This window comes from Ovis aries, chromosome 24 (genome assembly GCF_016772045.2).
Source record: "Ovis aries strain OAR_USU_Benz2616 breed Rambouillet chromosome 24, ARS-UI_Ramb_v3.0, whole genome shotgun sequence".
Classification (NCBI taxonomy): Eukaryota; Metazoa; Chordata; class Mammalia; order Artiodactyla; family Bovidae; genus Ovis; species Ovis aries.
The window spans coordinates 1583431-1600469 of NC_056077.1; the positions used below are offsets into that span (position 1 = coordinate 1583431).

General features: G+C 65.6%; 2 protein-coding genes across 5 annotated transcripts; one reads left to right on the forward strand and one right to left on the reverse strand.

Annotated features, from left to right (window-relative positions):
• The first annotated feature begins 1252 nt into the window (after window positions 1-1252).
• On the forward strand, window positions 1253-14788 carry BAIAP3 (BAI1 associated protein 3). 3 transcript variants are annotated; one of them, XM_027961320.2, is made up of 35 exons: window positions 1253-1366; window positions 5118-5258; window positions 5477-5564; window positions 5705-5785; window positions 6017-6124; window positions 6559-6618; window positions 6752-6818; window positions 6945-7140; window positions 7370-7414; window positions 7538-7615; window positions 7724-7826; window positions 8144-8251; window positions 8341-8436; window positions 8568-8671; window positions 8846-8966; window positions 9450-9574; window positions 9705-9795; window positions 9933-9989; window positions 10087-10184; window positions 10288-10339; window positions 10429-10559; window positions 10706-10829; window positions 10906-11049; window positions 11137-11229; window positions 11319-11510; window positions 11598-11666; window positions 11757-11836; window positions 11908-12016; window positions 12421-12492; window positions 12636-12716; window positions 12799-12919; window positions 12999-13122; window positions 13207-13412; window positions 13535-13877; window positions 14588-14788. In XM_027961320.2, exons 2-34 carry the CDS (start codon window positions 5128-5130, stop codon window positions 13636-13638), a joined length of 3459 nt encoding a protein of 1152 aa, XP_027817121.2. In that variant the 5' UTR covers window positions 1253-1366; window positions 5118-5127; the 3' UTR covers window positions 13639-13877; window positions 14588-14788. The 3 variants fall into 3 exon arrangements, with proteins under 3 accessions (XP_027817121.2, XP_042095725.1, XP_042095726.1); XM_042239791.1 differs by having other exon boundaries at window positions 11137-11217; XM_042239792.2 differs by lacking the exon at window positions 1253-1366 and adding an exon at window positions 1432-1534.
• Window positions 14572-16972, reverse strand: TSR3 (TSR3 ribosome maturation factor). 2 transcript variants are annotated; one of them, XM_027961357.2, is made up of 6 exons: window positions 16800-16972; window positions 16515-16713; window positions 15962-16155; window positions 15415-15591; window positions 15196-15259; window positions 14572-14957 (listed from the first exon to the last, which is right to left on the reverse strand). In XM_027961357.2, the coding sequence occupies exons 1-6, from the start codon at window positions 16909-16911 to the stop codon at window positions 14786-14788; spliced, it is 918 nt and encodes a 305-aa protein (XP_027817158.1). In that variant the 5' UTR covers window positions 16912-16972; the 3' UTR covers window positions 14572-14785. The 2 variants fall into 2 exon arrangements, with proteins under 2 accessions (XP_027817158.1, XP_027817157.1); XM_027961356.2 differs by having other exon boundaries at window positions 16494-16713.
• Window positions 16973-17039: the final 67 nt, after the last annotated feature.

Below are 17039 nucleotides of genomic sequence, written 5' to 3' on the forward strand. Positions count from 1 at the left end.
CAGGGCTGTTCTCCCCAACCCAGGTGGTTCCGCGTCTCTTCCTGCACAGATAGGTACAGGTGGCTCAGACGTCAGTCTGAGTCTAGAATCTAAGACAGGTGGTGGCCCTCTCAGAGCAGTGTCCGCCCCTCCTGGGGTGAGAGGGGTGGATCTGGTCCCCTCTAGACCAAGGAATAGCGAAATCACAGCTGCCCCCGCATGCAGCTCTGTGCTGAACCCTGCTCCTCCAGGGTCTCCTCCACTCAGCTCAGCCCTGGCCTGCCAAAGCCAACTGTTCTTTGATTCTGGGCCTGAGCAGAAGTGGGTTCCAGGTCTGTCTGATCCCCAGCCAGCCTAGAGTCCCCCCACTAGAGACGAGGTCCTTTGGGGTGAAAACTTCTCCAAACCAGTCTGATCCCCCAAGTACAAGGTGCTCTGAGGGTCCAGCAAGGTCTACTAAAGGCAGGAAGGGGACCCGGGGAGCCCAAGCATCTGAGCAGCCCGCAGGGTTCGCAGCTGGGGTGGGAGAAGCCTCAGATGGCGAGGCCCCGCCCCAGCTCTGGGAGTCAGCAGGCCCCGGTGGGCTCAGCAAGCTGTTTTTACGGGCTCCCCAGGTGAGCATGGCACAGTAGAGGGGCACCAAAGATGGGCTGGGAACAGCGTGAGAGGGCTTCCACCCGTCGGGGTAACCTGGCAGGTGGCTAGACGTGGGCCGTGGGGTCGGTCGCCCTTTCGGTGACAAGGATTGCTGCGGGCATTCTGAGTTGACGCCTGCAGCACACACACCCCGGGGTGCGGGCTGTCCCCTCTGAGAAGAGCGGTTGGGACAGCGGAGGCGGAGTCCCCACGCCCAGGCCCGCTCCAGGCTGGTGGTGGGGGCACTGCTGGCTGGGAGGGCGACTTTGGAGATGACCACACAACCCTTCCAGAAAAGTCTGCGCTGCGGGCCCGGGCATATCCTGTTCTGTTTCGGCGACTCTTGTCTGCCCTGGGGTCCCCGAGAAGGGGTCGTGATGCAGAGCGGGTCTGCTCCGGCTCATTACCCACGTGTGGATTGATTGGCAGCCCCGAGCCCCTTCCCCTTAGGAGCCTCGGGCCGGCACTAGGGGCACGTGGATCCTCGCCCTGCGCCCCTAGCGGCGCCGGCGCGGGCGGAAAGGGGCGTGGGGGAGGCGGGGGCGGGGCGGAAGCGAGCCCCGAGCGGCGGGGCGGGGCGAGCAGGCTCAGCCCCGCCCCCGGCCCCTGCAGCCCGGGCGCGGGGCCCCTGGCGCTCAGTCGTCGGCGCTGGCGGCTGCGAGCGGTCGCGCCGCTGTAGCGACCCTGGAGCCGGCGCCGAGTGCGGCGCCCGCAGGAGCCCCGTCCCCGCGCCCCTGCCGCCCGGCCCACGGTGAGTGCCGCCGACTCCTGCCCGGCCGTCGAAGCCCAGGCCGGCTGACCGCCGGCGGACCGCGGTCGCCGCTACCCCGGGAGCCGGGAGGTCGCCAAGACGCGCCGTCGGCACCGAGGAGACGGCTCCTCCCCCGCTTGGAGGAGCGGAGCCTCGGAGCGGGAGACGGTGCGCACTGCAGAGGGGCGGGGGGACCAGACCTCCCAGCCGCGGAGGGCGCGGGGCTCCAGGACCACCGCCCCCCGGGATGCGCAGGGTCACTCCGCTCGGACCCGGCGCCCCTATATCCGGGGGAAGGCGCAGGTGGGCGGGGACCGAAGACCGCCCCCGAGAGCCTCCGCGGGGTTTCCCAGTCCACCCTCCAGCGATTAAGACGCCCCTGAGCCCGGCCCGCTCCCCCTCCCACGGATCCTGGCAGGACCCCTTGTTTTCCCCAAATTCCTCCTGGCGTGGGTGGGTCCCCCAAAATACGCCCTCTCCAGGCTTCCAAACTGTCCCCAAACCGAACACCCACCAATGAGAGAAGCACCCCGACAGAACTGGGGTGGGGGAGAGGTCCGAACGGAGGTCGGGAGGAAGGGGCGAGGCGGGAGCCTGTCCCTGAGAGAAGTGGGAGGGGTGAGCAGGTCAGAGGGCCCGGCTGGCCAGGTGGGAGGGGACCTCTGAGGAAGATCGTACGGGCACTTCATTTTAAATGCGTTCATTCTAGAAGCATCTCGCCAACCTTTTACTGCTGGTCTCCGGCTTCAGAGCTCTAGGTCCGCTCGAGGAATTGTTTACAATACAGACCTCAAACCCCTCCCTGGAACTGGGTGGGCATGAGACCCCAGTGAGCAGTGCTCCTAAGAGGCACTGCAGGCGGACTGCAGAAGGCACTGTGTGCAGGCGAGCACTGTGCAGGGAGTCAGCGGAGAGGGGCAGCTGGGAACCTCCTAGGAGAGTGAAGGGGGCCAGCTGGGGGCTGGGGGGCAACAGGGAGAGCCAGGTGGCCAGGCCAGACCTTCTGCCGCCCCCTTACTCATGCCGGGGGCAGCATCGGTGGATGCCCTACTCCTAAGTCCCCAGGGACCGGTTTCAGTAAGCGGCCCCAGCACCCTGAGGGTGTTGATTCACGTCCAGGGCAGCCAGTGGGCTGCTGGGGACTCTTCTAGAAGACCAGGCTGGCTCTCCAGTTCAGCTCCACTGCTCCAGACCTGCCTGCTTCAGTGCCAGCCCCCAGGTGGGCTAGCAGGACTCAGCTTGGCTTTGAGCCCTGGGTTCTGGGCAAGTCACCCCATCACTGGGATGTGAAATGCAACAGTGACATCACTTTGCAGAGTGATCCTTTCCCATTCAACCCCAGGCCTTGGGCACAGCCCTGAAACACAGCAGGCCTGTTGCTTTCGGCTGGGTCCTGGTACCTGTGGGGCGTCCAGCTCCTCGGCTGGCCTCACTTTGTTCATTGGACAAACTGGAGCCGGTGGCCAGGCCTGAGTGGGAATACAGGTGTGTCTTGCTCAGGGCTTCTGACCAGGCCTGGGAGGGACCAAGACACGGAAAGTTCAGGAAGGAGTCCTCTGGGGCCCGTCAGACAGACAGGGGGTCCCCTGAAGCCTGTACCCTGCTCACTTTGCCCCATACACACCGAGAGCCCCTGGCAGCTGGTGACTGCTCCCTAACGACCAGCCCCACACCCTCTGTCCATGACAGCTCTGAGTGGGTGCTGGCTGGCCCCAGGGCCCAGGCTGCTGGGTGCAGCGAGGCTGTGGCGGTGCAGGCAGCCCAGGGGTTCCCAGGGGACAGAGGGGGCTCCTAAGCTCCCAGGAAGAGCCTCTGCACCTGGACACCACTGCTAGCCTCCTTCCTGGGCACAGGCTGAGACAGGAGCAGGGAGGGAGCAGCACGGGGGAGGCCGGTCCGCCTGCACCTGGGACTCAGGACGAGCCAAGAGCTTAGTGCCTGGACGCCAGAGCCTGGGAGGCCGGAACTCCACCCCGGGCTGCCTGCTGGCTGGGTGACCCTGGGCCTCATGAGCCTGGGGTCTCGGTTTCCTGGTCTAGGTGTGGGGAGCAGAGCGTCACTTCCCATCCAGGGCTGGTCTGAGGAGGGGGCCCCCCTTGCCTTGAACACTCTGGTCTCACCGAGAAAGGCCCCCACCCTGCAGCTCAGGCCACTTGGCTCCTGCGTCATCTTTGTCTCCGGGACTGTGAGCCCTGGAGCCCCCGTCACACGTAGACGCAGCTGGCGGTTGTCCTGGCAACAGCTCAAGCAGTGGCTGCTCCCTGGCTTTGGGGGGCTGTTGGGGAAGCAGCGTTTTCCACTCAGCTAGAGAGGAAAAGGGGCCCTGTGACACCCAGCCCCCAGGGACCTCACAGCTCTCTGGGCTGCTGAGCCCGCAGCAGGGGTAGGGGCTCCCTGGGGCAAGCACCGGCCGGTGTGAAGCGGGTCCAGGGCTGCTGGAGGCCAAGGTGCCCCTTCTCCTGTCCCAGCTCTTGGGCCTGGCCGGATGGGCTCCCCTGGCCCTGCAGCTCCAGGAGTGGAGGATCAGGGAGTGAGATGAGGAGCTGAGAGCTGGAAGGGGGCACATACCAGTGATGGCAGCCCGGGCACCCCGCCCCCCACCCCGGAGATACACCCGGCTTGCTTGAAAAATCTGTCCAGGACCCTCAAGGCGGCAGGTGTGCCCGGCCCCGCTGTCCCAGCAGAGGGTGACCGTCCGGGAGGAGGTCAAGCCTGTAAACGAGGACGGGCCAGCACTCACATGGCCCCTGGCAGTGGGCACAGAGGGCAGGGCGGGTCTCCCCAGCTACCCCACTGCCAGGTGCCCGTGAGAGACGGGCCAGTAGAGCTGGATCCAGCGGGGTCCCCGTTTCCGACTTTGTCAAACGAAAAGGACAGGCTCGGGCTGATGTGCCTGGCCTGCGGGGGGCGCCCTCGAGCGGACAAGGACGTGACCCAGGCAGTGGGCAGGTCCCCAGGTGAGCCAAGGGAGTATGGCGTGTCCGGCACACAGAGGCCAGCAAGCCAGGGCCAGAGAGGGTCTTCGCTTTGTCCTGATGACTTTCAGCGCAGGCACACGAGACCATGAGACCACCTTGTGGGATGCTGCTGGGGGCGGGGGGGATCGGGAGGCCAAGGCCGGAGGTAGTTGCCTGGGCCGGGTCACGGGGTGGAAGAGGTGGACTGCAGGGCCCTTGGTGGCTCCCCCTAAGGTCTGCAGGGGGCAGAGCACCCGCAACGTGTGAGGGTATAACAGCGCAGGCCGGTCAGGTAGGGCGCTGGAGTTGGCGGTGACAGCCGTGCGCTCCTCAGGGGCGCCCAGGGCCGGGCCCTCTGGACAGGAAAGTGTCCCCTGAGCAGGTCCCACTCCCCTTCTGCAAAGTGTGGGCTGTGGGGCCGCAGCCCCTGTCCGCTCCCAGGGCCTGTGTTGCCATAGCAACCAAGCCACCATGCAGCATCCTGCCTGGAGCAGCCTAGATGTCACCCTGGGGCACGGGGATTCTTCATGCCAAGGGAGGAATGGGGCCTGGGCCTGGTGGCCCCTGCCTGTGTGTCCCCTGAAACCAGCGCAGTCCGAATCATTCTGGTCTGGGAAGCCCGAACCTGTGGGGGGGCAGGGCTTGGACTGAGCAAGTCTGCAGCCTTGGGAGGGTTGGAGCCCATGGCCCCAGCAGAGGGCACCTCTGAGTTCCAGCTCACAGCTCCGTCACTGCTCAGGGTGGCATCTGATGTGACCACAGGGGACGGTAAGGCAGGGCTCTCTGCCCCCCAGGTTGCCTGCCATGTCCACTCTGCTGGAGATCAAGAGCAGCGTGCTCAGGCAGGTGCAGGTGTGCCCATCCTTCCGCCGGAGGACGGAGGAGGAGCCGGCCAGCGGCAACGCCGACCCATCGGAGCCCACAGCTGCGGCCTGGTGGGTGACCCCGGCCAGCTCCCTTCCTCCCCTGACCTCACACACCAGCCGCCCCCCCCCTCCCCAGGAGGCTCTGAACCCAAGGCCGTGGAGGGCATCCCACTGCACCCCCAGCTGTTCAGAGACCCTGGGATCCATTTGAGTCGTGCGGGCCAGCACATGCTCTGAGCTGCAGCGTCAGGAGGGTCTGCTGACCCCGAGTGTGGCCTTTCTTGCAGGAAACCCGGAGATGGTGTAGAGTTCTTCTCCCAGATGCGCCTCATCCTGAAGAAGGGGGAGGGCAGACAAGGGCTGCCATGTCCTGAGGTGTGGATGCTGCGGGCCCAGCTGCCCCGCATGGGCCTGGGCCAGCCTCCCCAGCGGCCGCTCCGTGCTCCCCTCCCTCCCTCCCTGGAGCACTCCCTGCCAGGGAGCCACGGAGACACTCACCCCTGGCGCCCTCACAGGTCCTGCTGTGCAGCAGCTCACCTGCCCCCGCAGAGCCCGTGGACCCCAGCCGTGGCCTGAGAGCTTTGAGCCAAGAGGAGGTAAGAGGGTGGGGGGTTTGGGGAGGGTGGGCCGGCCTCCCCATGGGGGTGAGCAGAGGTAAGGGGTGGGGAGGGACCCCTGGTGGAGGCCCCAAAGGTGCAAAGGCTCAGAGGCAGAGACCAGGCTCTACCAGTGGGAGGAGCGGCTGGGGGGGGCTGGGCAGAGAGGGTGCGTCCGAGGAGCCAAGAGCCCCTTCGGTCGGCACTCAGGGCCCACGCCCCCGCCTGCAGGTGGACATGCTCTACGAGGAGGCTCTGTACACGGTCCTTCACCGAGCAGGCACCATGGGCCCCGACCAGGTGGATGACGAGGAGGCCCTGCTGAGCTACCTGCAGCAGGTGAGCCCCAGGCCCTGCCCACTCGGCTGGCCTGGCCCCCCCGCCTCTGGGGGTGGCCGAGACACTTTCCCCACCTGCTTGTGTCACTGTCGCCTCAGCGACACACAGAGTTGCCCCACATACCTACACACACAGGTGCACAGGCAGACACACACAGGCTGACAGGCATGCCCAGGAAGGTGGACACACAAACACATCCAAACAGAAGAACACACAGAGGACACAGCTCCAAAAAACATTGGAAAAGACGGGCAGACAGATGTAGGGTTCACACAGAAGGATGGACAGACACGCAGAGAAAGGTAGAAAGGACAAACCAGCAGGTGGACAGGCCCCTTTCTTCCTGCTGTGTGCACTCCCCCACCCCATGAAGCCCCCGGGATGGTAACTGGCCTGCTCAAAGGCACCTGGGCCTCACACCTGCCGGCCCGCAGGTGTTCGGCACCAGCCCCGAGGAGCACACCGCAGCTGTGGAGCGCGTGAAGAAGGCCAAGGTGAGGCTGCCGCCCGCTGGGCAGATGCCGCCCCTTGCAGTGCTTGTGGGCAGAGGCTCGGGGTGGAGGGGTGCAGAGCCGGCCGTGTCAGGCCCACACTGAGCCCCAGAGACCGTCGCTGCCCCCACTGCAGGCCCCCACCTACGCCCTGAAAGTCTCCGTCGTGCGCGCCAAGAACCTGCTGGCCAAAGACCCCAACGGTGAGCGGGGAGCAGCCAGGTCAGGGACCCCAGGGTGGGGGGGGGGCGTTGGAACTGAGGCTTCGGGGGTGGGCCGGGTCTGGGGCCCCGGGGCGGGCTGGGACTGAGGCACCCACCACGTCCTAGGCTTCAGTGACCCGTACTGCATGCTGGGCATCCTGCCGGCCTCAGGCGCCGTGCGGGAGCCCAGCCCGCACAAGGAGCAGCGCTTCAGCTTCCGCAAGGGCAGCAAGCGAGGTGGCCCACTGCCAGCCAAGTGCATCCAGGTCACCGAGGTCAAGAGCAGCACCCTGAACCCCGTGTGGAAGGAGCACTTTCTCTTGTAAGGCTCCTTGTCTCGTTGGGTGGCAGGGTGGCTAGGTGGGGTCTGCGGCGGTGCCAGCTGATCCTGGGGCAGCTACGCCCGTAGGTGGTCTCAGTGCCTGCCCCTGGGAACCGAAGGGCTGGTCCTGTGCCCACTTTCCAGAGCAGGAAGCCGAGGCTCCGAAATTGTCCCTGCCCCAGCACTGAGCAGGGCATCACCTGGACCCTCCTTTCTGTTCTCCTTACAGTGAGATCGAGGACGTGGGCACAGACCAGCTGCACCTGGACATCTGGTAGAGGCCCCTGTGCCCTGCAGGGCAGGGGTGCGGGCGCCTCTGGTCTGGGCGGAGCGGGAGGGGGCAGTCAGAGCCAGGCTGAGCTGCAGACAAGCCAGGCCCCCCCCCCACCCCGCCCAGGGATCACGACGATGATGTGTCCCTGGTGGAAGCGTGCAGGAAGCTGAATGAGGTCATCGGCCTGAAGGGCGTGAGCAGGTGGGGCAGGTGGGACCCTCAAACCCCTGACTCTCAGTTTGGCCACAGGGGCCAGCGGGTGGGGGCTCCTCAGGGGCCACAGGCATGAAACCATCCTGCTGCCCCCAGGTATTTCAAACAGATTGTCAAGTCTGCCCGCGCAAATGGGACAGCGGGGCCCACTGAGGACCACACTGATGACTTCCTGGGGTGCCTCAACATACCCGTCCGGGTGAGTGGGCTGGCAGTTTCGCTTGCTGAATGCTTGCTCCTGGGTGTCCCACTTGGTGTTGGCAGCAGTCCTGCCCCACTGGTGCTCTGCCCCGTGATGCCCCAGCAGCTTCCCATCCTTCCTGGGCTGGGGCTGGGGGAACATAATGCTGCAAGGGGGGAGGGACAGCCTCCAGGAACCCCTAGTGTCCAGGCACCCTGAGCTGGTCACCAGAGTTCAGTAGGAAGCAGAGGCCTGTTTCTCCTGCAGTCCCAGAGACAGTCTGTACAGGCAGGGGGCATTAGGCAGAAACACCGATCTGAACCCCCTTCCCCCAGGAGGTGCCTGTGGCTGGGGAGGACCGCTGGTTCAAGCTGGAACCGCGCTCTAGCGCCTCCCGGGTGCAGGGTGACTGCCAACTGGTCCTCAAGCTGATCACCACACAGGTGGGAGCCAAGGGCCCCCCCTCCTGCAGCCCTGCACCCCAGCCCATAGGCTCACGAAGGGCTGCTGACCGGCCGGCCCTGCGTTCCAGAGGGACACGAACATGAGCCAGCGTGGGCGGTCGGGCTTCCTGTCGTACCTGCTGCTGCTCAGCCGTCTGCTGCAGTTTGAACACCGAGCCGAGGAGGTAGCGCCAACCTCGGGCCCCAGGGGCAGCCAGGGACGGCGTGGGTAAGGCGAGGCGGGGAGGCCAGGGACCTGGGGGCCGAGAGGGGATGGGGGTCTCTCGCCTCCACCCACGGCCAGCCCGTCCCCCAGCCCAACTCGAGCAGCTGGCGCGGCGAGCTCAGCGGGCCTGCGGCCACCGTGCTCTGCCTGCACGGCGCACAGAGCAACCTGTCGGCGCTGCAGCTGGCTGTGCTGTGAGTGGGCGGGGCCGCGTCGCGAGGGGCTGCGTGGGCGGGGCCTGCCGCACGGGGCGGGGCGGTGGGGGCGGGGTCCGGAAAGGGGCGGGGCTGTCAGTTGGAGGGGCACGGGTTCCCTGCTGGGTCGGGCCCCTGACGCAGCTGCCCTGAGCCTGGGCTGGGGCCCCGCAGGCACTGGCAGGTCAGCAGCCGCCACCATCAGACCCGCACCCTGGACTACGGCTACCTGCTGGGGCTGCTAGAGGACCTGCAGGCGCACTGGGAGGAGGCGGGCTCGCTGCCCCAAGAGCAGGTGGGCTTGCATGAAAATGTTCTGAAGGGTGTGCCGGGGGGTGCTGTTCAGGCTGGGACAAGCAGGGACAGGACCGCCAGAGTCCTGCCCTGCTGGGGTGCACAGCCTGTGGGAGTGGTAGGGGGTTAAAGACAAGCGGACAAAGCGCGGGCTTAGGAGAGAGCAGCTGCTGTGCGGTCCCGGGACCTGGCTGTGCGATACCAAGGGCGAGTACCGTGGGAGGCGGGTCGTGCGGCTTCATCCCCGAGAGCAGCGGAGGGAGTGGGCCGCATGGAAGGAGGCGCAGCTGGTGCTGCGAAGGCCCTGGGGGCGTCTGTCTCTCCAGGGGGCGCTGTGGAGGCTGGAGAGGGCACCACGGCGAGGCCAGTGGGGTTGGAGGCCCGTAGTAGGGAGGGGGCTCTTCAGGGCAGGGCCTTGCAGACCGGCTGCTTTTGCCGAGGATCGGGCACTCAGCAGTCCGTTCTGAAGGGCCCTGTCCCTCAGGAGGAGGGCCTGGCAGACAGCTTCTCTGCCTTCTCTGAGTTTGGGCTTCAGCTACTGCGACAGCTCCGGGACTACTTTCCTGCTACTAACAGCACAGCCGTCTACCGCCTGGAACTGCTGTTGAAGTGGGTGCAGCCGCTCATCTGTGGGTGGGGGGTTGGGGCTGGGGAACTGGGTGGGTGCAGCCGCTTCCTGGGGATGGGGGTGGGGGGACTGGGTGGGGCAGCCCCCAGTCAGCTGCAACCCCTCGCCCAGGTGTCTTGGCAAGCTGCAGCTCTTCCAGCCTTCGTTTGAGATCTGCCCCTTCGAGACGGAGCTAAACATGGACATTGCTGCTGCCCTGAAGGTGCGTCTGGTAGCTGAGTCTGGGCTAACTGCCCGTCCTTGCCCCTGCCCCTGCCCTCAGGCTGGACCTGCGGAACCACACACACTTGCTCTTCTTCCCTCCCACCCAACACGCTTCCTCGGTGCCTTCCCTTGCAGAGAGGCAACCGTGAATGGTTCGACAAGCTCCTGAACACCCAAAGTCCTCGTGAGCAGGTGTGGTGGCAGAGTGGGGGGGTGTGTGGCCGCAGGGGAGGTGAGGGGCCACAGGTGAGTGTAGGCCAGAAGGTCAGTGTGCTGGGTCTCCTTGCAGCCAGGCCCACAGCGCCTTGCCGGGCTGGTCAAGCTGGCTGACACCATCTACGAGGACCTGCAGTCCTGCTACGGCATCTACGCCAGCCTCTTCCACAGGTGGGGCCAGGGCTCTCCCTGCTGACCCTGCGCCCAGCCCCTAAAGTGCCACCACCCGGCTGGGGAGCAGGGCGAGCGGGTGTCTGAGGTGTGTCCTTTGCAGCATCATCAAGGTCGACTTCTTCACCCTCACCTTTCGGCAGCTGGAGCGTCTGGTGAGGAGGGGGTGTGGGGAGAGCCCCCTGGCTGGGAAGGGGCCTGGGGTTCCTTGTTGCCACCAGCCTGAGTCCACCCTCCTGGGCAGGTGGCTGAAGAGGCCTGGGTGCTGACTGAGGAGCTGAGCCCCAAGATGACCCTGGAGGTGGCCTCAGGGCTCTTTGAGCTCTACCTAACCCTGGCGGACATCCAGCGCTTTTGGAGCAGCATTCCAGGCCGGTGGGTGCCCTGCCCCACCTGTCCTCCAGTCTCCTCTTGGAGGGCTCTCTGTGCAGTCTCCCCAGAGCCTCCACAGGCTGGGAACCTGGGACATGTTGGGTCAAGGTGTTTGATCAGGGTGAGCGCTGACAGGCCTCGCACTGCAGGGACAGCCGTTCTCTCGCCCTGGCCGGCATCCACGCCCCATTCCTGCCTGCTGTGAAGCTTTGGCTGCAGGTGCTGCGGGACCAAACCAAGTGGAGGCTTCAGGGAGCTGTGGATGTGGACACAGTGAGTGAGCCCTCAGACTTGAGGGGGCTGGGCTCATCCGGGCTCCCCCCAACCTCCGCCTCCTCCTGCTTCCTAGCTGGAGCCCATGGATGCCTCCTCCAAGCACAGCAGCTCTGCAGCCACTGCCAGCCTCTGCTTCAGTCACATCCAGGAGCTGTGGGCCTGCCTGGCATGGCCTGACCCCGCCCAGGCCCAGACACTAGGCACCCAGCTCAGCCAGGTGGGGACTACCCACCAAGAGGAGATTGGGGTCTGGGTGCAGAAAGGACATGGCCCACAGCTCCTGAGCCCCCGTCTTCCACCCCAGGACCTGTGTGAAGCTGCCCTCTTCTACACAGAACTGCTGCGAAAGAAGGTGGACGCTCAGCCTGGGGCCGCTGGAGAGGCAGTGAGCGAGCCCGTGAGCAGGGGGGTGCAGGAGTGGGGGGCGGAGGCTCAGGGTGGCCACCACCCCCTGCCAGCCCATGCATGTCCGTCACACCTCCCCAGCTCTGCGTGGTCCTCAACGACGTGGAGCTCCTCCGCAAGGCTGCTGGCCAGGCACTTCGTGGTCTGGCGTGGCCGGAGGGGGCTGCGGGGCTTGAGGGCACGCTCCCACGACCCCTGCTCAGCTGCACACAGGCCCTGGACGAGGACCTGCAGCGGGAGGCCCGAACCGTGACGGCACACCTCACCTCCAAGGTGGCAGGGCTGGTGGGCTGGGGCGGGAGCCGGCTGCCCCTTCCTGCACCCCGCATTGCTAAGCACCACTCTCCTGCTCTCCCACAGATGGTGGGTGACGTCAGGAAGTATGTGCAGCACGTCAGCCTCTCGCCCGACTCCATCCAGAATGATGAGGTGAGTGCCCTGCCAGCCGAGGTCTTGGGCTCGGCAGAGAATGCGCGTGTGCACTGGGGCCCAGTCCTAGTCTGAGGACCCTACCTGCAGGCTGTGGCCCCCCTTCTGAAGTACCTGGATGAGAAGCTGGCTCTGCTGAACGCCTCGCTGGTGAAGGAAAACCTAAGCAGGTAGAGTCCTGGGCGGGTGGGCAGAGCAGGGCTGGCCCATGGTCGGGTCACAGATGCTGAGCGTCCTGCAGGGTGCTGGAGGCCCTCTGGGAGCTGCTGCTGCAGGCCATCCTGCAGGCTCTGGGAGCGAACCGAGACGTGTCTGCCGACTTCTATGGGCGCTTCCACTTCACACTGGAGGTAGAGCCCCATGGAAGCCTTTCCTGCCTGAACTCCTGGTTCCTGGCCCCTCTGCCCCTGCCCCCTGGCAGTAAGACTGCTGACCCTTTCAGCTGCATGCTCCCCTCCAGCTTGGTCCCCAGCCCAGACACTCCTCCTCTGGGAAGCCATCAGGCAGCATCTTTTTCCCTGAGTCTGCTGAGTCAGCAGCACCTGGGCCACCTGTTCTGACAGCTGTCTGGCTTTGGGTGTCCTCATTTCCCCTAGCTTCCTGGCAGCTTCTGATAACGGCCCAGGTATGATTGGCTCTGCTTTGGGCTCCAGACAGCCCAGGTCGGGTGCTGCTCAAGGCTCCATTCCTTCCCACTCTCTGTCTAAAGCACCCACCCGGCCCCTGACACCTCTCTTTTCTTGCCCCACCCCAGGCCCTGGTCAACTTTTTCCACGCTGAGGGCCAGGGTCTGCCCCTGGAGAGCCTGAGAGATGGAAGTTACAAGGTGAGGTTTGGCCCTGGGGCCTCTGACAGAAGAAGGGGGAGGAGTCGACACCTGAGACCCAGGTTTGAGTTGAGCCCCGCTTTGCGCGTGAATGGGGCCTGTGAGGAGCTCCGGCATCACCAGGCGCCGCCTCTTCCCTGCAGAGGCTAGAGGAGGAGCTGCGCCTGCACCAGTGCTCCACGCGGGAGTGCATTGAGCAGTACTACCTGGACAAGCTCAAGCAGGTAGTGCGGCCCAGGTGCGCGCACGAGGCTCCGCCCCCCGACGACCCCGAGCTCGTCTCACCGGCTCCTGGCCTTTCCACAGAGATCCCTGGAGCACAACCGGTTCGGGCGCCTGAGCGTCCGCTGCCACTATGAGGCGGCCGAGCAGCGGCTGGCGGTGGAGGTGCTGCACGCCGCCGACCTGCTCCCTCTGGACGCCAACGGTGCGGGCGAGCGGTGGGGAGGGCTGTCACCGGGCGGGGCGGGGCTGGCGGCTGAGTGCGCTCACAGCTGTGTCCCCAGGCCTAAGCGACCCCTTTGTGATCGTGGAGCTGGGCCCGCCGCACCTGTTCCCGCTGGTCCGCAGCCAGAGGACCCAGGTGAAGAGCCGGACGCTGCACCCCGTGTACGACGAGCTCTTCTACTTGTGAGTGTCCCTCCCCGCCCTGCCGACCCGGAGTGGGGAGCAGGGCTCCAGATAACCACCTGCCTCCCCTCGCCCACCGTGCAGCTCCGTGCCAGCAGAGGCCTGCCGCCGCCGTGGCGCCTGCGTGCTGTTCACCGTCATGGACCATGACTGGCTGTCCACCAACGACTTCGCGGGGGAGGCAGCCCTGGGCCTGGGCAGCGTTGGCGGCGTCGCGAGGCCCCAGGTGGGAGGGAGCGCGAGGGCCGGCCAGCCGGTCACCCTGCACCTGCGCCGGCCTCGAGCCCAGGGTGAGTGAGCGCCCGGCAGGGCGGGGCCAGCCGGGCCGATGTTGGCCCCGCCCCTTGCAGAGTCCAGGGTGACTGAGCGGCGAGGGCGGGGCCAGGAGGACTGACACCGCCCCCGCCCGCAGTGAGGTCGGCGCTTCGGATGCTGGAGGGTCGCCCCAACAAGGAGGCGCAGGAGTTTGTTAAGAGGCTCCGGGAGCTGGAGAAGTACATGGAGGCGGACCCCTGAGCCCTGCGGGCGAGAGCCAAGCCCTCCCTACGTCCCGCGCTGTTTTTTCGCCTTGTGGTCAGCTCTGTGCAGCCCCGCCATGGCGCCCTTCCCCGCTTCATGGTGTGTGTTCTGTGGCTGGACCCCCCGGCTCCCTTCTGCCCCGCCACGTCTGTGCGGTATGTGCTGTGAACCCCTGTGCCCAGTAAGCCCTACCCTGCTGGATCTGGACAGCCGACTGGACGAGTCCTGGCCACCAGGTGAGCTTTCCCCTTCCCTCAGGTTCCATGGCCTCAGGGTGGGAGGGCCCTGGTCTTAGGGCAGGGTTCTCAGCTGGGGGCCTTGCCCCCAGAGGACGTTAGGCAGGGGGGATCAGTCACACCCAGTGAGTGGTGGCTGTACTGTTGGCACCAGTGGGTAGAGGCTAGAAGTGTGGTTTGACATCCTGCCATGAGCCCTCCCCCCAACATAGAATCACCCACCCCTAAATGTCACCAGTGACCAGGGAAGACCTCTGTCCTGGGCCTCTCTGGTGTCGGGGCAGAGTCTCCTTAAGCGGAGAGGCTGGACGGTCTGGGTTTGGAGTCTAGACAATCCAGGCCTCTGAGGGAGAGGTGAACACCTGCAGTGCCCCCACCTTCTCTGGGGATGCCCCTCCCCAAGAGGGCATATAGAAGGGGTTCTGCCTGAGAGCTCCACGGGTCTCCAGTTCCCACCCAGCTCACAGGCCCGGAAGAGGGACGTCTGTGGTCACTGGGAGGCTGAGGATGTCACACCAGGCTGGCTGGGTTAGTGTAAGGCGCTCTGTGCCAACTGTGTGGCCGTCTCCTTTTCATGAACGCACAGCGTCCACACAAGACCTACCCAGGGGTCCCATCTCTACGCCCCAGGCTCTCTAGGCAGGATCTGGCTCACTAGAGGCCAAGTGCTGAGAAGCAGAGGCTCACGCGGGGGTCTTCTTGGCTTGCAGCTTCATTGAGAGGGCTCTGAGGCAGGACCCAGAGCAAGGCTGGGTAAGAAGCGCCGGGAAAGAACCCGGTCAGAGTCCAGTCCTGCTCGCAGCTGCATGGCCTGAGGCTGCCAGGCCTGTCTGTGTTCCCACAAGCTCCACTGCCATCTCCAGATGTTCTCGTCACTCCGCCTCCAAAAATACACACCTCTGCAACTTTCAGTTTCTCTGCCGTTTCTTGATTCCTTTCCAAATCTCTGTGGGGACCCTGGCTTCAGCCCCTTGCTCAGCAGTCTCCTCCTCTTCCTGGCTGCTGCTGCCGTCTCCCCCGCCGTCAGGGTCAGGCCCAAGTTCCTCAGACTCATCTTCAGTGTCACTGTCAGCACCATCTCTGGGCAGCCGGAGAGAGAGGGGTATGTCCACTGGCCTCCCCGACACACCTACTCACTCACCAAAGCCCCTAAGCTGAGGACATCCTCTCAAAGTGGAAACCCCTCCAGCTTCCCTTCTCTGCAGTCAGAAAACCATCCTGATGTTTAAGACACTCCCCCACCCTGCAGAAGGAGGGACTGAGATCAGAGGTGGAGGAGAGCCCTGGGTCTAGGCTGTCATGAAGCGGGGGGACCTACCGGGAGCCAGTCATGGGCCGATTGGGGTTTGCAAATTCTCGCCCTGAGTCCACATCAAAGGGATCTGAATGGAAGAATCAAGGAGGAAAGCGGCCTGAAGTAGGAGTCCCATGGCTGTGGCAGGAAGGTCTTCCCCACCCTGGGGCTTCTCAAGGGAGGGGGCAGGCCTGGAGGGTCCTGGCTCCCACCTGGGCGGCAGGTGTCCCTGCCAGGCCTCACCGATTTCTTCCTCTTCGGGGTGCTCCTTGGCGTGGGCCAGGAACTCCTGCTCTGCCTGCAGCACCTCCTCTGGGCTGCTGCAGGCCGCGTATTTGTCCAGAAGCTGGCGGTTCAGATCCAGAAAGCCCTTGCCCCACTTGAATTTCCGCAGTAAAATGACAGCGAGGTCTGAGAAACCTGTCGGTGCAGACAGTCCCTCTCCTGGCCCTCAGGAACTGAGAGTCCCGCCAACACCGGCCCACGGCCCTCTGCAGCCCACCAAGTCCCTCTCCCCACAGGGCATCTCACGGGACTGCCCCTCTGAGCCTCCGTGTGAACCTTAAGTTCTCAGGAGATGAGCTGGGGTGACAGGGCTCTGGGGGCCGTCGTGCCCTGACAAAAGCTTGGAGGCCAGTGGTCTGTTCTGTCTCCACCTCTGCCTCTCAGGGAGAGGACTCAAGTGGGAGCTGGAAGGAAACCCTGGCCACCACCCAGCATGTGGTCAGGCTCCTCCCGGGACTGGCAGCAAAAGCACACCGACTCCAGGCTGCCAGGCCCTGACACTCACCCAGGATGCAGAAGGTGGCAGCGAAGGCCTCCACGCAGGACAGCCTGCAGGGCCGGCCATAGTTCACAGGGTTGGCGGCCACCAAATGGGGCAGGAGCCGCAAGTGGCTCCCACGCATCTTCCCAAACGGAGTCTCATCCAGTCTGGCCCAGGAGCAGTCGATGACAGCGACCCCAGACTGTACCACCAGGTGTCTGCCAAGAGCAGTGTAGGGCTTGGTTCTTGGCTTAACTGGGTGCTGGCCCCAGGGCAGCTATGTCCTAGGAGACTGGCCGCCCTGGGGATTCAGAGACATCATTCAAGGACTCTCATGGGCCAAGCATGAGGCAGCTGGGGGAAAGCTGTTCCTCCAAAAGGCTTTTATTCACTCAACACATGTTTACTGTAGCCTGCTACCTCGCGGGTTCTGTGCCAACTAGACAGATCAAACAGGTGAGCTCTGAAGGGAAAGATGCGCCAGGGCTGGGGGCTAATTAAGAAGAGCCCGGGCAGGCCCACTCCGTTTCCCCGCACCCAGTTCTCTCGAGCCTACCTGTCTGCGGGGGACACGTACTGGGAGCCCATGGGGCTGAGCACGAGGCCGCCGAACCTGTGGCCCAGGCGCAGGCAGCGCACCAGCCCCAGGCGGGCCAGCTTGCGGCCGGTGCAGCGCCGGGGGTCGCAGTGGCCCAACTCCCACATGGCCAGCGTGCAGGGCAGCTGCGCCGGGCCCGGGCCGCCCTGGTCCTCAGGGGCCTCTGGCTCCACGGACGCTGCGGTGGGCAGAGAAGGGGATCCGGCCTCAGGCGCGGCTCCGGGGCCCGACCCTCGGCCCCCCTCAGGGTCACGCCGCACTCACCGCGCAGCGCTGCGCCCACCTCCTCGGCGAAGGGCTCCAGGGAACGGCCCGCAGGGCGCCGAGCACGGCCGCCCTCCGCGGCCGGCCCGCGCGAGGCCCTCCGGCGGCCCATGGCGGGAAGCCGGGCCCGCTGCGCCTACTGCGTCTCCGCTCCTCCGGCGGCGGAGCTGCGCGGGGCACCACTTCCGCGGGGCACCACTTCCGGTTCCGGCGCTCACGTGACCGCGCGGCGGCGGCGGC